The sequence below is a fragment of the Brachypodium distachyon genome, chromosome 1 (assembly GCF_000005505.3).
Source record: "Brachypodium distachyon strain Bd21 chromosome 1, Brachypodium_distachyon_v3.0, whole genome shotgun sequence".
Lineage (NCBI taxonomy): Eukaryota > Viridiplantae > Streptophyta > Magnoliopsida > Poales > Poaceae > Brachypodium > Brachypodium distachyon.
Window position 1 is genome coordinate 73,592,484 of NC_016131.3, and position 21,386 is coordinate 73,613,869.

Sequence of the window (21,386 nt, forward strand, 5' to 3'; positions counted from 1 at the left end):
CGGCACCACCGGTCCCTCGATCCCTCACCGGCGTGGGCTCCGACAAGGAGACCCCTTATCGCCGCTCCTCTTCGTCCTCACGATTGATCTCTTGCAGCGCCTCCTCCATCGCGCCACGGAGCTGGGGATGCTCTCGCCCCTGCCACTGCGCGAGGTCTTCTCTCGCTCTAGCTTATACGCCGATGACGCCATCATCTTCATCAACCCCATCCGCGATGAGCTTGCTACTCTTCTGCGCATCCTCTTTGAGTTTGGCCCCGCCACGGGCCTCCGCATCAACGCCAACAAGTGCTTCATCACCGCAATTAGATGTAGCGGCATCGACATGGACCACGTCCTCCAGCCTTTCTTCGGCGAGCGGTCTTCTTTCCCAATTCGCTACCTCGGTCTTCCTCTGTCCCTTGGTCGGACAGAGTTAGCTCACCTGCAGCATATCATTGATCGTGCCTGTGCTCACCTCGCGGGATGGCGTGGCAAATGGATCAACGCCGGCGGCCGCAGAGTCCTCTGCTCTTCTGTGCTCAGCGCCCTCCCCACTTACGCCATGACTGCGCTCAAACTTCCGAAAAAATTCATCGTTTCTCTGGACAAGATCAGGCGCCGCTTCATCTGGGGAATAGAGGAGAATGATTTGGTGGGCTACAAGTGCAAGATTAGCTGGAAAAAAGTTTGTTCTCCGCTTGACCGTGGTGGGCTTGGCTTGTTAAACCTCGAAGCCTTTGGTCGCGCCCTTCGCCTCTGATGGCTCTGGCTCAAATGGCGTGCTCCAGAGCGGCCTTGGGTGAGCATGCAAATGACTTGCGATGCCACGAACCATGACCTCTTCGCTGCGGCTACTCGTGTCTCCATCGGTGATGGCAACACGGCTAAGTTCTGGCACTCCAACTGGCTTGGCGGACGCCCCCTCCGTCTGTCCTTTCCCTTGTTGTTTGCGCATGCACGACGCAAAGGGCGGACCATCTCAGAGGCTCTCAATGGCTCCAAATGGGTGGATGACCTGCGCCATGACCTCTCCACCCAGCTCCTTCTCGAGTTCGTCCAGACATGGTCTATGCTCCAGCACGCCGACATCCTCCTCCTCCCTAGCGTGCCCGACACTATCCGCTGGACTATCACCGCCGATGGATGCTACTCCGCCCGCCCTGCCTACAGATTGCACTTCGAGGGCCACATCCGCTCGAACCACGAGCGCAACGTTTGGCGTGTTTGGGCACCCCTGAAACTCAAATTTTTTGCTTGGCTTCTCCTCCACGATCGCCTCTGGTGCGCCGACCGTCTCCAGCGCAGGGGCTGGCCCAACGACTACTTTTGCGCCCTTTGTCGTCGCAACTTAGAAACCTCGCATCACTTGTTCGTCGAGAGTCCCGGTGCCCGGCAGATCTGGTGCGAGGTGGCTCTCTGGCCCAACTGTTTCGGCATCACCACCGCTATTTGTCATGTTTCGGTTTCCATTGACTCTTTCCACGAGAGGATGATCTCGGCCACTCAGAGCAAGCACCGCCAAGGGATCAAATCCATGTTCATCCTCGTCTATTGGGCCATATGGCGCGAGAGCAACTCCGGGGTGTTCAACGACAAGGAAATTCCGTTTTGCCAGATTTGTTATTTCATTAAGGATGAGGCCCGCGAGTGAGCTTTCGCGGGCGCCAAGGCCCTTAGGAAGTTACTTTGGGAACCACCTTAATTTTCTTAGCTTTTTCACATCTCGGGTTTTCTTTCCTTTTTTCTTACTCATTTGACTCAGGGCAGCCTTGTAATTATTTCTTCTGCTAATACATCGAAAGCGAGCGTTTGCTGGACCTTTCAAAAAAAACATCTATTGATCGACGCATGGCAGCAGGAAAGAAAAAAAAAGTCAGCCCCTGGTTTTGGAGTAGAAAAATCACATGGCCGCCATGTGGTGCGTACGTATACGATCGGGCGCCATCGACAGTTGGACATCCCCCGGCCGGCCGGCCAAAGTACTCCCAGGACCCAGGTTGAAATCACATGTGCTGAGGCTTAAATTTGCGCTCACATGCATGCCGTGATTTGCGCTCCCGCCGCCCCGCCATGTGGTGGCCTGGGACGGGGGCTGACCGTTAACGACCGTTCTCCGGCGGCCAATCACGCGCCAGAATCCGATATAAAACACGCATAGATTAATCTGGTCTCCGTTGGCGCGCTCCCCAGATCGTACGTGGATCAGTACTACTACTAAGCTAATCTTTTTGGACGGAGACTTGATTTGAAAGGTCATGTTCTAGCCTTCTAGGACCTGACGAATTGGACGGCTCGCTGCTGGCTGCTCCAGGGGGAGAGTAGTTGACCAGATCACTTTGGCATAGAGTAGGAGTATACTCCACTAGGGAACCATCGGCTTCGAAAGCATCACCAGGTTCAATGGACAGACACTCGTGTGAGTTGCCAGTACGCAGCTAGCGTCGATTGCTTGATTATTGATTTTACGCGTAAATTGGATCCGTCGTAAGTACTAATGGTGCGTGTTGTGTATGGATTGACCTAGGGAAAGTCACCCGAAATTGGGGACTAATTTCTTGCTTGTGTCTGCTCGCACGTTTTGTCTGGAAATCAGAAATAATTGGCGGCTCGATCGCGTCGACTTTGCAACTGATTATTAAGGGAATCCGGCTCGCGGACGTCACATACGATCCGTTTCTTGTTTGACAATTAATGCATTGGGAATTAAGAAGAAGGAGAAGAATAACTAATGGTACTAATAGAGTTTTTGTTAATCAGGGTACGTTCAGTCCTTCGTCATCGGTTTGACGCCAGACTTGTGCAGGGTTTTAGTTTTGGGGCGCTCTCACTGTTGGTCTTCTCTTCACGCATTGCCGTTCCTTTTCGATAGTTTCCTCGGGTCAAAAATTTCGACCGGATGGATCCACATGCAAGCAAAACGATAAGGATAAGAGGTGCCTGCTTTTGAATTCAACCAAACAGTCTCGCATGCATACTGTAAATGTGTGAAACAGATAACACTCCAGATTCCTTCAGGCTTTCAGCAGTACTGTTGCCGTGCTGCCTCACATGCACGCTAAAAAAAAGGGCAAGCACTCCAGATGGATCGCCATGCTGTCAAATAAATGCTCCAAATCTCACGCTTGGTCCAGCTTGATCGAGCTTGCAAGTTGGGGGCAGATCGATCATAACGGCCGAGCTCCCTATGACCCATGCTTGGTAGCCACGACAGACAAACTACCGGACATTCCATGTGCCGGTCGACGATGCAATCTAAACTTTGCGGCTCACGTACGTCCTGAAATATTTTACTTACAGGCTAGCTAAGATACTTTGAGAAATAAAATTGGGGATTTGTACAGCTAAGCTAGGCCAAGGCCAGACCGATGGATGCCTCCTCTTTGCTAGGCCAAATGGAGGGAGATAAGTGGATAAGACAAGCCCACGTCACCCCCACCTGAAATACTAAACGGTTCAGTTCAGTGCGCCCAGCGTCACATCTTTTTATTGTTAATTTGTCCGCTTCTCCTCTTCTTTTTTACGCATCCTCTCGTCACGGGCGAGCTGCTCAATCCACTGTATCGGTCGGTCGGTCGATCAAACTCTTGATATATATCCACTTTGGGGGTCGCAAAGCAAAATGAAGCATCACCCAGTCATCCACTATGCTGCAGCAAGCGTTAAGAAGCTTCTTTTGGGTGCAAAGTATACTTGTAAAGACCAAAGAGTATGCGTACTTTCAGCCCCTTCTAGATCGTGATTAGGATTGATCCAAATCAGGTTCTTATCCACTGCTCGCGCTCTCTCCCTCCTTTCTCTCTACTTGCTCCAACCACACCGCGCCCACGTGGGCGCTTACGTGGCATACGTATATGTTTATGCCCGGCGGCAACAGAATTAACGGCCTGGATGATCTATCTGGGTCAGCTAGCGTCACTGATCGATACGATTATTTTGCTTCTGTTGATTGATTCACATGTACTCACGGCCACAGTTCTCGATCGTTGATTTGTTGCCCAGATCGGTCGATGACAGTTAGATATGAAACCATTTATGGAGCTATCAGCTGATTATATATACGGAGTATTATATAGATTGCCAGTAACGTCATTGTATCCGAAACAGGGAGTGATTTAACTTACGCATAGACTTGTCTAGCCGCCGTACGGTTGGAGGGTTTAATTAGGTCGCACGCCTGCCGCCATGGCTGCTGCCCACGCGATTTCCACGTCTGACCTCACGTCGCGACGGCGACCTGGGGAGGATTAAGGAAGCTGCTGCCCTCAACTCGAATCGGATCATATTACTGTTCGTGAGTTCTGAACTTGTGTCGATTGACGGAGGGCGTCAGTGGAACAGCGAAGACTTCTGTAGTAAGCATTCTTCCGCGTGTGTATGCGTTTGCAGCGTTGCTCTCATTTGTACGTTTCTGTGCTCCCGCGTTCCGTTCGTGGGTCGATGGCGTGAGGCTGCTGCAACTGCAAGCCGAAGCTAGCAGCGTCTCCAAGACACAAGTCACAAACTCACAACAGTTTTTTTTTTTGAGAGGATCACAAGTCACAACAGTGAGTCCACCTGTTTTTTTTTTACGGATCGAAAGAAATACGGCCCGTCACGGGGTTGGACTGGAGCAGGCCGTCTAAAAAAGCCCAAGCTCACGACTTCCGGGGCCCGTTGTGAGAGTCCCTGGCCCGCCCTATCTGCATTGAGTGCTCTAAGCCCAACAGTGCTATTGCATACGGAGTTCTGTTTTTAAAAAGATTGCATACGGCGGTTTTCATATACACCATGTGTCCATGTGTACCAAATTTGACGAGTAGCCCCGAGGAAGAAAAAGGGGGTGTTTGGATGGTACCCTGAGAGCACCGCGCCTGGCCGGACGAGTTCCTGGGAACACACTGAAGGTTGTTTGCTTGGTGCCTGAAAAAGAAAACCGCTAGCCTGGCCTGACCTTTTCTCGATGTGATTAGCCTGCCAGGCAGCCGTGAGCCTCCTATTTTGAGCGCCCTGTGTGGCAAAGCATTTGCCTCAGCCCCATGGTATTTTTATCTGTACCTCTAATAATAAAAGCAAAAGTGTTTCCGTCGTTGGTCTTCATCCCGGCATTTTTGCGTTTTGGTCCTTCTTTTTTTCAAAAATCAACGCGCAGTCCAAATTGAGGACGGAACCGGGCTTTCCTGTAAAATCCGGAGTGCTTTTTGCAAATCTCCCCTGCATCCACCCCTCCTCCTCCTCTGGCCGCTCCTTGCTCCCGTTCCAGGCGCCGCCGACCCCCTCCTCCACCTCCCGAGCCTATCCCCCCTCCCCCCCCCCTCCTCCTCCCGTGGCCACCGGTCACCTCTTCCTCCTCCAGTGGCCGCCGGGCACCCCGATCCATTCCTATTTAACTTTGCCCACGGAGGAAGCCACGTAGAAAAAAATATCCCCTCCTCACGTTGTCCGCTCTTCCTGCGCCGCCGCCGCCTCGCGGGGGCCCCACTGCCGAGTGCTCCCGACGCTCGATGAGGGCGTCCCTTCAACTCGCAGCTGCCCGTCTGCTGCGTGTTGCTCGACTTCTCCATAGACCGGAGCAGGGACTCGGAGGCAATTGTCTCGGCCTGCGTGTGTATGTTTGCCATCAACCTATTCAGGTTCTTCCCGTCCAAGGTTTGACCAGGCGGCAGGGGAACCAGGAGGCCGACGAGGAAAATCCGTTCTTCGACCTCTCATGGTACCACCTACAGGTCGTGTCTCTGGTTGTTGTTGTGAAGGTGGCTGGGAAGTACATGTTAGAATTTGTCTAACAGTGCATGGACAATTCGTTTATCTCTAGGCTACCCGATTTGTTCTAGATAAAAGGATTGCTTGAAAATATTTTGCATATGATATATGAGAAATTCATGGGCGGTATAGGCCATAAATCCGCAAGGTTGTGAGCAATATCTTCTATAAGGCAGATCGCCACAATGGGATTGCGGAGTTCTTGGAGGTGTTTGGGAGTGTGATTAGTGGGGTTTGCAAAGACACTGAAGTAGGAGCATAAGTTGTTCCTGTGGAAGGCATTAATTCCTCTTTATAAACCAAAGACAATGCGAATTAACCTGCCACAATTGACGTACTGCATTACTCAGTTTATTGACAAGGAAACAAAGCTCTCAGGGACTGTGATCAGAGGCCTATTGAAGTATTGGCCAGTGACAACAGTCAGAAGGAGATGATGTTCTTGGAGGAGGTTCTGGAATTGACAAGAATGTCTGAGTTCTAGAAGTGCGCGCATGGTTAAATTGTTTCGAAAGGGTTGCACATTGCATGCACAGCTTTCATTTGCAAGTAAAATTTAATCTTTAAAAGTCTAATTGGCTAATGGACAGTTCTGTCCGCTTTATTATTTTCTTTATTAGCTTATAGCTCCCATTATTGAAGATCCGCTCAAATCACAAGCATCATGAATAAGTAGCTTCAGTATGTAATTATCAACAGTATGTAATTATCATGGATGAGTAAAGTATTTGTTTTGGGTTAGATTGCATATGGTTTCTTTCAATTGAGTTTTTTGTTTTGTTCCTGTATTCCAATGGTAGGTCCGTAAGAACCTTTGATTAAATTTAAAAGGGAATACAATATCGTCTGTGCAGACAAAACACATGCCACGTTTGACTGTACATTTAGAAAGTAAATTACACTTTGATTAATACTCGTTCTGCTTATTTCGAATGAATGTCAAATTATGTCGTTGTCTTTTTTTAAATGTGAATTTCCGTGTGCATATGTTTAAGACGCCGTGGCAACGTACTGGCACTGTGTTAGTAATATAAAAAGAACAACTAATGAGCAATCATGTACTACTTTACTACCTTGACATATCCTCAGGCCAGGGCACCAGCCAAACACCTCTAGCCCAATCTAGCCTGACCAGGCAAGAAAGAGCAACATCTCAAGTTCCACTCAGGCTCAACTTTTTCTTAGCCATAGTGTTCAGGCCTCCAACCAAACAGGCCCAAAGTCCTAGCACTAGCCAATTCAAAACTTTCGGACGTTTCTTACTTAATTCAAACTTTGATTATGAATATGATCCACAATTATGAATTTTATTATAGAGCTGTTTTTTTTGGCAGCAATAGAGCTGCGGCTGCCTTTCCAAAAAAAAACTGTGGCTGATCCTTTTTCGGAAATTCTGATAACCTTCACCTCGTGTCTCTGTCTGGCGTACATCGTGCCGGCTTCTACTGCGGAGTATGAAAAATTGTACTCCCTTCGATCCTAAATTGTTATCAAAATATTAAATATATCTAGACGTTTTTTAAAAATAGATACATTCATATTTGGATAAATTTGAGTCAAACTGCTCAAGAAAGCCAGACGAAAAAAACGATATAGTACTCGTCCCGTTGACTTGCGGGCCATCAACTCGCACCGAACGGGACCCACACGGCCACCCCACGCCGTCGTTTTCCTCCGCCCCCATTTCCTTCCCATCACCTGATCCCCACCACCACCAGAGCCAGAGTCTCCTCCCCCCACCCGCCGTCGGTTCCAGGAGCGGACCCCCGATCACCCTTCCCAGATCGCCGATCTCCCTCCCCCAACTGCGCGCAGGCGGGCGGAAGCAGCAGCAGCAGCCAGCCATGGCGTCGTCGCAGGCGAACCTGGACAAGATGCAGCTCCGCCAGAGCTACCGCAACCTCTGGCACACGGACCTCATGAGCACCATCCAGGCCGACTTCCCCTGTAAGCAAACAACCCCTATTCTCTGTCTCGGGGCGATTCCTGGTGCGGGATTTGGTTTCTGACTGGTTTTTTCTCGTGTCCTTGTCGTCCCTGCAGACTGCTGCTTGTCGCTGTGGTGGTAAGCCATCCTCGCCCGGCCTCCGTTTCGAGGGTTTTGGACCGCCCCCCCCCCCCCTTTTTTTTTTGCTAGATCTGCGACGATTTGCTCGTGTAATTTGCGAATAGAGTTAGGGTTTAGAGGGATTTCGAGGCTGAGCACTTCGTGGTGGTTGATTCTGCATGCTGTGCTGTTGGAGTACTACCTGAGATCATGGAATTGCCTAGGCTCGTAGCATTTATGAGATACGGCTGAATGCTTCTCATACTAGGTAGGTACTCCGGTCGTCTGCAACTCTGGACCTCTTAAATCAGACCTCAACTGCCATAGTTTCCTCTCTGCAGCTGGAATAGATAAACAGTTCTGAAGGTCAATTTCACTGGCAAGCTGGTTTATGTTCAAATAGGACCCCCAACCCATACAGCGGCTGCAGAGCCATAACAGCTCGCAGCCTCTTACCTCACTTAAAATAAGTTGTTGTAGAGATCATCAGCGTAGACAAGGGAACTGTCACACTGCATTGTGTGCCTGACTAAACAACATATGGATTGGGCCAAATGATATTGGAGCATTTCGTATTTTGTTTACTTTTGGCCAAAAATGTTCATGTCTTGTCCAATTTATGCTTTGATGAAGTTCATTCCAGAGCATCTAATGAAGCATAAAAAAGATCATGTTATGAAGTTTATCTTGTGTGTCACCCAGCATTTCCAAACGCACTGCATTCCAAAATGGAAGGCTCTAGTAGGTTTCTCTATTTTTGCCGTAATGTTATAGTACATGGAACAATAGAATGCCCTAACATTGGGTACACAAATTTGGCATTTCGTACCGTAAAGATTTCTACCGGCTTGCTAATCTGCTGTATTTCCTTTTTTCTGTTCAGTGCGCCATGTGTGTCATACATGCTTCGCAAAAGGGCTCTCTATAATGACATGTCAAGGTAGTACCAATTATGTCATGATCTACTTATGGTTAGAAGCTCAACTTATTGTTCAACCCGCCCTGATTTCCTTTATGTCTGTGTGCTTTAGGTATGTCTGCTGTGCGGGCTATATGCCGTGCAGTGGAAGGTGTGGTGAAAGCAGATGCCCAGAATTCTGTCTCGCAACCGAGGTATGAGGCCCATTTCTTGTGCTTTTGCCCTGCAATTCCCCCTCACTGTACCCCTCTTAGCTGATGATTTCGATGTGGTTGGAATGTATTCATTCCGAATATATCTAATAGTTCTTACGTGAATATGATAATCATAGCTCCTATTGATCAGGGGTATTTGGTACTAGTATTCTCTACTGATTGTGTCATTTTTTGTCTAAGCTTAAATTGCTTGGTTGCTTCATTGCATTTCTGGTAGTTTCAAACACAGTGCAGTATCTCATCATCTCATTGTTAATTTTTTGGTACGGAAGAGCTATGGGGATCAATCGTCCTTGAGATGGTCTAATAATCTAGCTTTGCGGTTATTTGATCAATTAGATTGCCCTTGTCCAATAGAAAAATTGCACTGTTGGTCTTGGATGATGTTAAGTGCAGTCTCTCATAATGAAATCTCTGATACATCTGCTGCCCTTTCAATCTTGGTTATATCTGAGTTCATTGGATTTATATGATCTTTTCAGGTCTTTCTGTGCTTTGGTAATTCAGTTGCTTCAACCCGCTTCTTGCTTCAAGATGAATTCAACATACAGACAACTAAGTGTGATAACTGCATCATTGTACTGTCAACGCCCTCCTATGTTACAAACTTTCCTATTTTACGATTCTCTACTGATAACCATGTTTTACTGCAGGGTTTCATGTTCTGCCTTCAACAAGTTGCTTGCATCTTCTCTATAGTTGCTGCTATTGTTGGTAGTGAGGAACTTTCAGAGGCTTCCCAGATCCTTTCCTGCTTATCTGATATGGTCTACTGCTCGTAAGACTCTCTTACCTCTGATCTTTTCACTTTTCGACAGTAAGCCATGTTGATAATCTTTTGCCACTTTGTTTGCAGGGTTTGTGCCTGTATGCAGGTAAATATACCAATATATCTCCTGCTAACCTAATGAGTTGCTCTGCTTAACCGTGTATATCCTCTTATGACACTGAAATGCTAATGCAGACACAGCACAAAGTTGAAATGGACAAGAGGGATGGGAAGTTTGGGCCACAGCCCATGTCAGTGCCTCCGGTGCAGCAAATGTCACGCATTGATCAGCCTATCCCTCCTCCTGCTGGTTATGCACCACAACCAGCATACGGCCAGCCTTACGGCGGTTATCCTCCTCCGCCAGCTCAAGGCTACCCACAGCCGCCAGCTCAAGGTTACCCACCAGCAGGCTACCCCCAGGCCCAGGGTAGTGCATACCCTCCACCTGGTTCCTACCCCCCTCCACAGGGCTACTATGGGAAGTAAAGTGCGAGCAGCAATCGGAGTGATACTGTAGTGAGGTAACAGAAATATTGCGAACCTGTAAACAGTAGGATTATTGTAGCATCATAGGTTGATCTGCGATTGGACTGGGTGGTGAACTGTGGACCTCATTTGGTTCTCCTCTGGGCGGTCAACTGGTGAACTGTGAACTGTGTTTGGATTTCCTCTGGGTGGTCAATGGCGACGTATGTTTGGATCTCCCCTGGTGGCTCAACTGAGAACTGCATCTGGACTTCCTCTGGATGGTAAACTATGCACTGCATTCGGATTCCCTGGATTAAAATTACGAGTGTCGTGTGTTGTTTTGAGTACATTGTTCAATGAATAAATTGGCAGTGGTGTTATTAAATTGTGCTGCATACAGTGTTGGAAAGTGTCATCTTGATTCGATGATAACATTGTCAGTGGAGATTTTTTTTGCTTGTTTCCAGCAAATGGTGAGCAGCATGCATGCGTGTCATGTGACTCATGTTATGCTTACCTAGATATGGCCAAGGTTTTAGGTTTGGCTGTCGCACCAAGTCTTTTGAACATGATTCCGTGACAGTGAGGTCTCGCCGTATTTGCCCTTTGCTGGTTGAGACGTAGGCGTAGCTGGCCCTCATAGACCCCCTAACTGATTGGAATACTTTATAGTGTAAATCACAATCATCTCCTAAAAGACTTGTATAAAATGTAGATGATGATAACAACGCAAAACTAATCAGGCAGGCGCTAACAAGAAGCATATGAAAAAAAAAATAGCGAGACTTTTCTTTTGCGAAGAAAATATAAATAGTGAGACTTGAGAGAAGAAGGCCTTGCTATACGTTGGAGATGTTTCAGAATTTGTCTTGTGGCGTTAGTTAGGCCTAATTGTCCAATTAATCTCCTCTAGTCCAATTTCAGTTTGGTATACCTAATTGATACAGGCCCACACGTCTAGAGATTCGGTTCAATGCATTATCACCAGTACGTCACTGAATGTCTTGAACACCAATTATAATTTTTCTGAAACTAATTAATTTGTATGCAAAGGTTTGCGTCTTTATTTGGTCATTTGACCAGTAGAAGGTTACAGAATAACCAATATGTATGCACAGGAAATAGTTCTTCGGGATTATGTACGTACACCCGCAACAAAATGCTGTAACGAACAACAAGAATTTTCTTTTGAGTATACCAGCTCAAAAAATTACAGACGCATATGCATGCCATTGGTCAGACTAGTGGTGTGTATGTCATCAAGTTTGTCACCTGACTAATAACTAGATATACAATTGAATCGATCTTATTTGTGTGTGTGTCACCATGATCTTTCATTTGATTAGACGTCAGGAATTTGTATATACTTTGCAGCTCGCACCTACCTGCAAACGCGTATATATCAAGGGAAAAGCAAATAAATGTTAGAACATCATGTCAGAAGTAGTACTTTAACAACTCTAACTGATATGCAGGATAAACTAAGATTACTTAGAAAAGCAGGCGAAGAGAATGAATCATTGGATAATATATGTATCAGTTCGCTCACCTTTTACGCTTTGATTTCAGGGTTGATGTCTGAGAGTTGTTGTGCCAATTGCGCTTCCTCTGATTGATGAACCAGTTGTTGATTTGCTTCAGCTGCAGGCCGGTCTCTTCCACAAGCTTTGCTTTATCATCTTCCTGTACCAAACGAAATGCAAGCCACTCAACTATTATTAACTTCCTCGTGCACATATGTATATGCATATATGTGTAGCTCTAAAAATAAAATAAACATCCTGCAATGATAATCTAAAAAGCACAGACAAACATCAGACAAGGAATTATGTGAGAAGCATACATGCATGCACCCATGCAAGCTGTCTGATGGAAGAGCTTTTGGTGCAAGGCTAGCCTAATCAAAACAAGTTGGAGAACAGCTAAGGATGGCAACTGCTGCTAAGTGCTAACTAGCTCGGTAGGAGAAGTAGTAGTAGATGGCTAGTTGCATTCTTCGCATGCATGCATGACAGGCACAATGCACTCACCGTGGGGTACGGCCACTTGGAGTGTTGCTGCCACCATTGCTTCAGTATGGTGGTGGTGTCCCCAGGCAACTTCCCGGCCCTCCTCTTCCTCAGTATCTCTTCCCTCACATCACCAATCCTTGACTTGAAGCCCTGCAATTCAACAATTTAATTCATCAACGATGCATGGCGGCGGGGTGTAGCTTAATTGCTATGCAAAGTAAATCCCCCCTTCCAAATACATCACATTTTAGACATATGGAAACAATCTCATGCAATTTATTACCGTTGTTTTTATGTGAAATTGATAGTAGAAATAATAGTTACACTTATTATTATTTTTGCGAAGAATATTAAGTTACACTTATTTAACCAATCTCTATAATTTTCCGCATATGGATATTTCAGAAGTAGTACATCTTAATTTCATACCTGTTTGAGTTCAATCTTGAGTTCCTGCCTGACCCTCTCCATGAGGGAGCGTTCCGAGTCCGTAGGTACAAGCGGGCCGAAACCCATCATGTCGTGCCCATTCGAGCTCATATCCATGGCTGCCGCCGCCTCCATGATCGTCTGTGGCTCCTCTTCGTCCTCTGACATGGTTGCGCCCGTTCCTTCCTCCAACGTCGCACCTGACGATCATACATGAACAAGGTTAATACTATATCTCAGATTAATCTTGTCATCCTAAGTTTCCTGATTTTTAAGCAAAAGTCTTAAAACGAAGTTGATGAATCAGAGCAGTCAGATTTGTATCTAGATCTCATTTTATTCTTTTTTTTTCATCATCCGTTTCGAATCTTAAAGCACAAATCATATCCAACGCTGAGGAATCGACTTATCTCTAACTAAAAATCAGACAACTTAGATAGCAAAACCGTGATTAATTACCTAGTGGATGATTTCAGAATTACTACACAAGCTGGCTAATTAAGCGAGGGCATTAGTTAGGAAGGCATATGCATGCATGAGCATGCATGAAGGAGTTGCCATCGATCGACTTTGGCGAGGTCTCGATCGACATGGACGGATCAAATGTAAGATGGAGCTAGACACGCGCCAATTGAAAGACTTGCTGATTTGACCCTGGATCTATCTTGGAAAGTAGCAATAGCATGCTATAGATGGTAGGTACTAGCTAGGTTTAATCCGCATAGAACTGCTAAAGGTTTTGAACGAAAAATCTCATAATAAAACGAATGAAATTATCTCAGGTGCTTCAATTTGGTAACCAAAACATATCGGAGTACCTCTGCATGCATGCATGGCAAGTCAGAACATAGTGGTTTCTACGTGAAGTTAGATATCACAAAAAGAGAGTGTAATTAAGAGCCAGAAAAAAGGTACTGCAACAACAATACAATTAATTAGAAAGTCAGAAAAAATGTCAACATGGATGAAGCAGTGCAATAGGAGTACCTTCAGTGACCTAAGAAGTTAGACGAAGAAAGTTATAGCAAACGTTTTGTCCAACCATTAATTATGAAAGTTTGCATGAATGCTAAGCTACTCACAGCTAGCCATCTCACATATCTTTTTTTCCAAGCTAGTTAACTTTATGTATGAGATATCGCACTTGTGAAAAGAGCTAGTGCAATGAATGTAATCGAAGTACGACATATATATCATGCACGGTCTGATTTCTCATAATAAGGGCACGACCACGAAGTGTATGGTCATGTCATGTAAGACCTTTTCTTTCGAGGAAGTAAGAGCCCTGAATAATCAGGTAGTTAGACGACGATTGTGGCACCAGTTGCATGGACAAATCATTTGATCAAACGAGTACACTTCACTTTTGGGCCTAGCTACTCTGCTACTCATATATACCATAATACCAAGCTAGGTATCAAGGTTTGTCTGCGGACATTGATATGGTGCCAAACTATTACTCAAAAATATGGTGCCAAACTAGTTTTCTTCTTCCTTTTTTGTCTGTACGTATATAACTTGCTTAATATCTAATCGAACAGCAGAATTGACTGCCTTTTTGTCAAAAAAGAAAGATAAAGAAGCGAAGTTCAGTTCAGTTCAACTTGGTGGAAGAGTGAATTGTAAAATCCTACAATCCAGGTTTTGGTGCTTGTAGCTTCAGTTTGTGTTCCTAATGTCTTATTTATCTAAATATATGCAGTTTCTACGTATTCCGGAAAACTAATATGGGGTATAATCCATGAACTCACAATTAATATTTCTTCAAAATATTAATAGGCAAAATAGAGGGTCTCAGGATAATATCTGAACTGTGGAAAATCTTGGCCAGTAAACGAAATTCTTGCAGCCCCATGCTTGAGTTTGACAAGTATCTAATATTTTTACCAATTTTTTTGACTGAATTCTTAGTGGTTCAAACCTTTAGGTTTAATTCGACATATTTTTTGGACATTCATTTGTCAGCATCAACAAGAAACTAATATCCAGCATCCATTCATAGGCTGCATGAATTACTTTAAAGTATTTAGATCAACATCCAGCTGTCCTCTCCTCATCTCCAAGTGTGCTCAACCTCGCTACAAACTAAAAATTGCACTAACCTTTTACTGAACTTGCAATCCATCTAAGACAATATTTTTAAACATTTCAGACGAACTGAGATTTAGCAAAAGTGAGTTTCTTATTGTTTGCCTGGTCTGAACCAGTAATTCAGTAATTAGCCAACGTATCTAAACACAGGGATTCTAGACCTTGACTCTCACAAAGAAAATAAGAACGCCAAAAGAGCTTGTGCATTTTCTTAAAAGAATTTATGCTGAAAGTAGAGAAATTGTTAATTTATCAGGCCTTTAGTTTATCTAGGATGTTAGGGTTTTAGTTTTATTTAGAGAATTGCGGTGTTTTATGCAACCAGTCAAAAATTCTGGAGGCTTTGGTTCTTCTTCTTTTTAGAAAAACGATATGACTTTAATGATTCATTAAAAAAGTTCAATATCTCAAAACAACTAAGAAAAATATAAAGACAAACAACGATGATACCATAATGATAAAAGTTTCACCATAGTCCGATGAAATCATCGAATTTGCTCTTCGCGTCCCTCCAATTTATCCGGTGATGAAGTTGTAGAACACCATGTTTGCACAAACAAACCTCGTAAGTTTTTCGTCCATCCCAGCCTCCTGGTATGTATGTATGTATGTACAGTTGGGCTGATAGGCTTTTCCACACGGGCCTCCGGTAGTTAGATGCCAGGCAGAACTACGGGCCAAATGTATTCTCCCCATACTTTCCAATTCATATTTCATCGATTAATATGAGCATGGTATCCCTATATTAACATATCTTAATATGATTTTTATAATAAAGTTGGCGTTTGGTACGTGCTCAACCGACGGAGCTGAAGAGGGGAAGTCTTGCAAGGCAAGGCTGCAGGCAGGCAGGCCACACCTTGAGATTTTCGAGGTGAGTCGTCCATGGAACAAGACATGCCAACTACTAAGTGTTTCCACATTTTGTACTACCATCAAGGAAGTCCAAACAAATACGGGAGTACACTAAATAGCAACGAGAATTTCACTCTGAAGATCAACGAATAAACACTTTCTGCTGAAACCAAAAATAAATGAAAAACTATACACGAGAGGTTGGAAAAACAAAACGTAAATAGACAAACAAATAAAGGAAGATTAATATAGATAAGAAATAAGTTAACTACCAGTTAGGTCCTGCAAGGATTGCTCGATCTCGCGGCAGGCCATGACGGCCTCCACGGCGTGCACCCTGACGTGCTGCTGCAGCTGCTCCCGGAACGAGCACAGCAGCATCAGGTACTGCGCCTGCACACCCAAACACAAGACGCATCTCATATCAATCCAATCTAATTAACTAAAGCTAGAAATGCATATGCAGTTATGCATGCAGCTCAACATAATTGCTTACGAGGAAGGAGTCGAGGTCTTGCTTGTCGTGAGGGGAGAGGAAGGGGCGGTGGTGAGCGGCGTAGGAGTGGAGAAGTCCCCCGGACTGAGCGAGCTGGGCGTCGATGATGGGGAGGTGGTCGATGGGCGTCGCCACACGGAGGCACCCCACGTGAGCCGCCACCAGCTGCTCGCACAGCGGGTGCACCGCCATCTCCCCTTTCAGCAGCTGCCTCTCCTCCGCCTCTGCCGCAGCCGTCACCGCCGCTGCCGCCGCCGCAGCCGAAGAAGACGAGCACTCCCCCCCTCCTCCTCCAAAGCTTCCCATCTCCATGGTGCCTCCTCCTTCAATCAGCTGATGATCGCCCTGCAGCATGTATCGTTGGATGAATTGTTTGGTGTGTCAATGGGATGGATCGGTTGGTGTGTGCGTGAGGCGTCGGGTATGTATGGGCAGGGCGAGCTAACAAGCGAGCTAATTAAGCGAGAGCTTGGTAGGAAGGAGAGGGGGATTTAATGAGGGAGAGGAGTTAGTTAGCAAGGACACAAAGCAGATGGTGAGGGGTCTTTTCGAGGCTTCCGAAGGTGGAGGGTAACCGCAAAAGAAAGTGAACGAGATGAGACGAGAGGATCACCCCCAGGCCCCAGCTAGCCAAAGTACTACAACTCCCTACTAGAACTAGGCTAGATATATAGCTAACCAAGCATCCATGGATATGAATATATGTACCACCATGAGAGAAAGATAGAAGGGTCTAGACTATAAGAGAGAGTTTGGGGTTTAAGGTATGAGAGAGGGGGGTAGGGGAAAAGGTCAGATGAGGCTGGTAAGTAAGAGCTAACGGGAGGAGATGGTGGTGGTGGGGGAGGAGGGTGAGGTTGAGGAATCCAAGCAAGAACAAGAAAGGTGTCCACCAAATTGCACGGTTGCGGCGGTCTCCTTGTGTTTCAAGGGTCTCGAACTCGCATGCATGCATGGATCATGTGCTCATTTGTTTTTCAAGAGTTTGACTCAAAGGGGCCACCCTTTTACTCTTTTGCATTTAATTAAGAGGTACAGTTTCCACACTAGTAGTAAGTAGGTGTCATGTCTTGGGTCAAGATGGAATATGTGTGTGTACTCAATATAGAAGTGTAACACAAGGTGTATATATACTGGCCACAGTACTAATTAAAGTGCAGGTTGTTACATCCTCTCCCTCATATAAAGGTTGCTATACTTTTCTTTTTAGGAATGTACGTAGCAGGTGCAGGTTGAGAATTAATAATGGGGGTTGAAAAATAGATTGCGCGCCGGAACAGACACCGTCTCGAATATCATGAAAAAAAATGCACACAGAAGTAACTTAATTATCTGCAATGGGACTAAATACTCTTTATATACTACTTGGTTATGTGATAGAAAATAACACGACCATTAGTAAGTGTTTTGGAATATATATATAAATCCATTAATGCCATGTACATTAGTACATATTTACTAGGGTAATTAGCAGGAGTACTAGCTAAGTCTTGTCTTAACCAAACAAATACAAATATAACTGAAGTGAGCTGCCGACACGGTACTAAAGGTAGAGTCATACATATTTCCCGAAGATCGACAACATTTTTTATGAAGTGGAGTACCGAAGCAATCTCCATTTTAAATACAACAGATGTTGCAATCACGCGTAGAATCCATCCATCCGTATATAAAATAACCTGATTAATGAATTTACTAATCCTGTGGTTTTGGTCTACCCCTAATTTGGTACGCGAAATAATTAGGGTCAGGAGTTGGTTTCAAGAAAGGATATGAGAAATACTTTTGGTAGCGATTGAGGGATTTCGGTTGCCTCTCTACCAACCTTGCGGTTGGCGTCTGGAATGGGGAGCTGGTTCGTCTTCTCTCCATTATTGGGTCTATATAGACTGCAGCTACAAATGCCGGTTAATTAGCACCTACTGGTGCTAGTAGCGAGATCAACGTCGATAATCGTATGGGATTAGCAGCGTAATGACACGATTAGTTAACGGCATTGTGGTTAGCCTCTGACAGCTGTTTGTACAAGGACCATACAAGATATGGTCCGTGGCTAATATAGCGGGGGGCCCGGCCGGCCGGGTTCTGTATATAGAATAACTTTGTCGTCGTCGTCGTCGTCGTCATATATCTTAACAAAACGGATAATGACGACAGAGTATATGCTTTGCCTGCTGCTAAGGGTTTCTGTAACTTTAAAATAGGGCTAGATAGAGTTGGCTAGGGTGCGTTGGGTGCGTGTAGCTCCGTTTAATTTCCCGACGCGTGCTACTACTCATGATTGTCAACTTATATTTCTTAATTACTCATGAGTAGTATATAGTATCGATCAATATATATATCGACAAGAGACGACATGCATAGCATCTAGCTGGCTAGGGAGGCTGCACTTTTCTGTGACACAGGGTTTTGATTGTTTTTCCTTAAAAATTACTCCCTCCCTCCGTTCCTTAAAGAATCGTTTGTTACTAAAAAAACAATTCGACCCTTGAAAATCAGCGTTCGGTGTTAATTAGTTATAGCTTCCTTTGGTCGTTGCATGCTAATCATGCAAGTTCTTGAGTTATACATTTTGATTTGTAGGACTTTTCATCCACATTCGGAGGCATGCATATATGACTCTAACCAGCAGCCGGTCAGTACGTCGTCATTGTGGTCACGGAGCTCGACGGATCAAGTGGATGAGAGTACGGGGGTCTATCGACCGGGCCGGGGCTGTACATTTGTACGTGTGCTTTTGGGGGCATACACCTCTTGGCGATGCCCATTCGGTCCGGTCGGCTGCCCCTGCCAATGCTGCCATGCACATATATAGATACATCGAGCTAGCAGAATGCTGATACGATGGACGTCCGTACGATGGATCCAGCGGCGAGGAGGGCCACGGGAGTCGCGGCTAGCTCGATCGAAACTAATTGATCGATTGAAGCCGTTGATTGCGTACTACTCCTGTATTTAGCAAACTAGGCAGGAGGGGAAATCGGCCGTCTCGGCCGACGACCAAAAGCATCGCACAGTACTCTAGCTACATATCATAGAGGCATACAGGAAGAAGGGAAAAAAAGGCTCGTACATATACCGTCCTTGCACAACTGTACAGATCGAGGACGTATAACAGTATGGTACAGTCCGTCCGTCCGGGCTGCAGTCGACGGGATGGACGGATGGGCATGCATGCAAGTACAAGGAACGATATATTGGTCACGAGGCCGGTGGTTGGGCTGGCCGGCCAGGTAAGTAGTGGCATATATAGCCAGGGCGCCAGAGCTTGGTCTCTGGTCCATGCCAGTCCACGCAATGGTCACACGGGGTTTCCGGGCGCGGCACGGTACTTCGTTGGAAGCAGCTAGAGCTGGTATGTGTGTGTCGATCCATCAAATCGAATCCATTTTAGAGTTCCGCGACAGCGACCCCGCGCCCGCACACCGGGCACCCGAGCATCCGTCCGTCGGTGCCGTGGAGGGGAACTTTTTTCCTAGTTTTACGACGATCGACCTGCATGCATCTCCCACAGTCTGGGAGCCGCCGCCGCTAAGCAATCACACACGGAAATTTTCCATGACCAGTTTAGTACGTGGTAGGATGCTTGCGCCAGTTCATTTAGAATTAAGATTTTTTTTCCCTGTCACTTTTGCATCGATTTCCGCCGTTGGATTAGAAGAATATAATTGACCATGTTTATAAGAAAAACCAGGTCCGAAAATAGATACAATGCACGTCTGATTTTAGGAAAGCCGTGCAAAAAACCTTGGCTACAAGCAAACACAAAGCAAAACCACTCCCTCTCCAACGACGCCGAACAGTGAGCAGCTCCATGCGCCAGAAGAAGGTAGGCGGAACTGGCCTTCTTCGACGACCGGAGCAAAGAAGGGCTGCCCCAACAGCAACAGCTCGCGCCTCAGCACACGCCCGCGTTGCACGAAGCCATCATCCCTGTCCAGGACATCTGCAAAGCATACCCCGCCGTCAAACGATGGCTCCAGAGGCAACGCCCCTCCAAGGAGGGCACGACGTCCGAGGACGCCGCCGTTACCCGATTCGGATACCGAACCCGAGCTTTCGTTCGGAGACACCTCGTTTGCGAATGATGGGGTGTGGATGAAACTGCAATGACGACGCCTTCAAGAAGGGAAATGGCGTCCGAGGACGTCGTCGTCGCCGGCACCGACAACGTCGGTATTGGATTTTCACCCGCAGCCACCACACCCACCACGGACAGAGGCAGCCACGCAGCGAGCAGAAGCAAAGGCCGGACCAGGGGCCAGCGCCCCACCGCGAGAGCCGACGAAGGTCGTCGCATGTCACGCAGCCCAACCACCATCGGGCACCGGCCAGGGCGCCACCACCGCCACACGCACTGGATCTGATGCCCCAAGACCCGGATCTGACGCCCTTCGCGCGCTCCGTAACCAACCGGAGCCGCCTCACTCACCTCCAACATTAGCAGCCGAGGTCCGCCACTGCTGCTTCTTCGCGCACACGGGTAGGCCCATTCCAGGCCCAGAAGTTTCAAAAAAATCTAAAAAGATTGTACGACATGATGCATTCATGATTGGTGTGGTCTACAGTTTTAATTTCCACGCCCATTATTCTTCCGTGAATGTCTGTGCCCAGCAATACAACAAATTAATCCTACAGCCATGAGCCATATACGGCCAAAACGACAAAACTGACCTTTTTGTGGAAGTTGAGTCCGAAATAACCCCTTTTCGAAACTAATTCCAAAACTGACCCTTTTCGGCAACGCCACTCACTCTGGCGTTTCGATTCTGAAGGCAACGCCACAGGCAGTGGCGTTGCTTACGACGTGGAGCTAGGTCAGCGGAGAGACGGCGGCCATTGACCTGGCTGACGTGGCCAGGGCGAAACGCCATAGGTCGTGGCGTTTCCATTCCCGAGAGAAACGCCAGGAACTCTGGCGTTGCCGGCCCGAAGAGTTAAGTGGCCCAGCCACTTCGTTTTTCCCCACAGCCACTTTGTTTCCTCAGCCCCGTTGCTCTTGTCCCTCTCGCAGTCGCCCCTCTCAATCCCTCTCAAATCCTTCAAATCGGGGGCATTTCTTTGTGGAATAGGATCTCATTTGCGTTGTTTGAGGTAATCTCTCTATCCTCTCACGATTTGGTTGGTTGAAATTGAACTATTTCTTGGCATTGCTCAATCTTTTGGTGGGTTAGGGTTAGGGTTTGAACCTAGCTCTAAGGATTTTCTCTCAAATGTTATTCCTAAAGGATAATATGGATGTGGGTTAGGTTCTTGCCATTGGATGTGGGTTAGGGTTAGGGTTTGGGTTAACTTGTAAGGATGTGAGGTAGGGTCAGGGTTAGGGTATTTGCCTTTTAGATTTTGTGAAATTTATGTCAA

At 46.4% G+C, this 21,386-nt stretch overlaps 2 protein-coding genes across 3 annotated transcripts; one reads left to right on the forward strand and one right to left on the reverse strand.

The window, feature by feature from the left end:
• The first annotated feature begins 7,414 nt into the window (after positions 1-7,414).
• Positions 7,415-10,571, forward strand: LOC100839343. 2 transcript variants are annotated; one of them, XM_003558887.4, is made up of 8 exons: positions 7,416-7,668; positions 7,765-7,786; positions 8,652-8,708; positions 8,800-8,881; positions 9,385-9,480; positions 9,556-9,680; positions 9,759-9,777; positions 9,867-10,571. In XM_003558887.4, exons 1-8 carry the CDS (start codon positions 7,566-7,568, stop codon positions 10,158-10,160), a joined length of 798 nt encoding a protein of 265 aa, XP_003558935.1. In that variant the 5' UTR covers positions 7,416-7,565; the 3' UTR covers positions 10,161-10,571. The 2 variants fall into 2 exon arrangements, with proteins under 2 accessions (XP_010229287.1, XP_003558935.1); XM_010230985.3 differs by having other exon boundaries at positions 7,415-7,668; positions 9,385-9,680.
• Positions 10,572-11,182: 611 nt separating this feature from the next.
• LOC100839642 (homeobox protein knotted-1-like 3) lies at positions 11,183-16,735 on the reverse strand. The gene is made up of 6 exons (XM_003558888.4): positions 16,026-16,735; positions 15,802-15,922; positions 12,584-12,783; positions 12,173-12,304; positions 11,692-11,825; positions 11,183-11,527 (listed from the first exon to the last, which is right to left on the reverse strand). Exons 1-6 carry the CDS (start codon positions 16,377-16,379, stop codon positions 11,524-11,526), a joined length of 945 nt encoding a protein of 314 aa, XP_003558936.2. The 5' UTR covers positions 16,380-16,735; the 3' UTR covers positions 11,183-11,523.
• Between the last annotated feature and the right edge of the window lie 4,651 nt (positions 16,736-21,386).

What these genes read in the sequence shown, in the direction of transcription:
- LOC100839642 (XM_003558888.4), bottom strand. Translation starts at nt 16,379, where the DNA reads ATGCTGCAGGGCGATCATCAGCTGATTGAAGGAGGAGGCACCATGGAG. An exon ending in TCAAGATTGAACTCAAACAG is followed by an intron (nt 12,305 to 12,583) that starts GTATGAAATTAA and finishes GTTGAATTGCAG; the next exon opens with GGCTTCAAGTCAAGGATTGG. An exon ending in CCAAGTGGCCGTACCCCACG is followed by an intron (nt 11,826 to 12,172) that starts GTGAGTGCATTG and finishes CGTTTGGTACAG; the next exon opens with GAAGATGATAAAGCAAAGCT.
- LOC100839343 (XM_010230985.3), top strand. Translation starts at nt 7,566, where the DNA reads ATGGCGTCGTCGCAGGCGAACCTGGACAAGATGCAGCTCCGCCAGAGC. An exon ending in CTCTATAATGACATGTCAAG is followed by an intron (nt 8,709 to 8,799) that starts GTAGTACCAATT and finishes TGTGTGCTTTAG; the next exon opens with GTATGTCTGCTGTGCGGGCT. An exon ending in AATTCTGTCTCGCAACCGAG is followed by an intron (nt 8,882 to 9,384) that starts GTATGAGGCCCA and finishes TGATCTTTTCAG; the next exon opens with GTCTTTCTGTGCTTTGGTAA.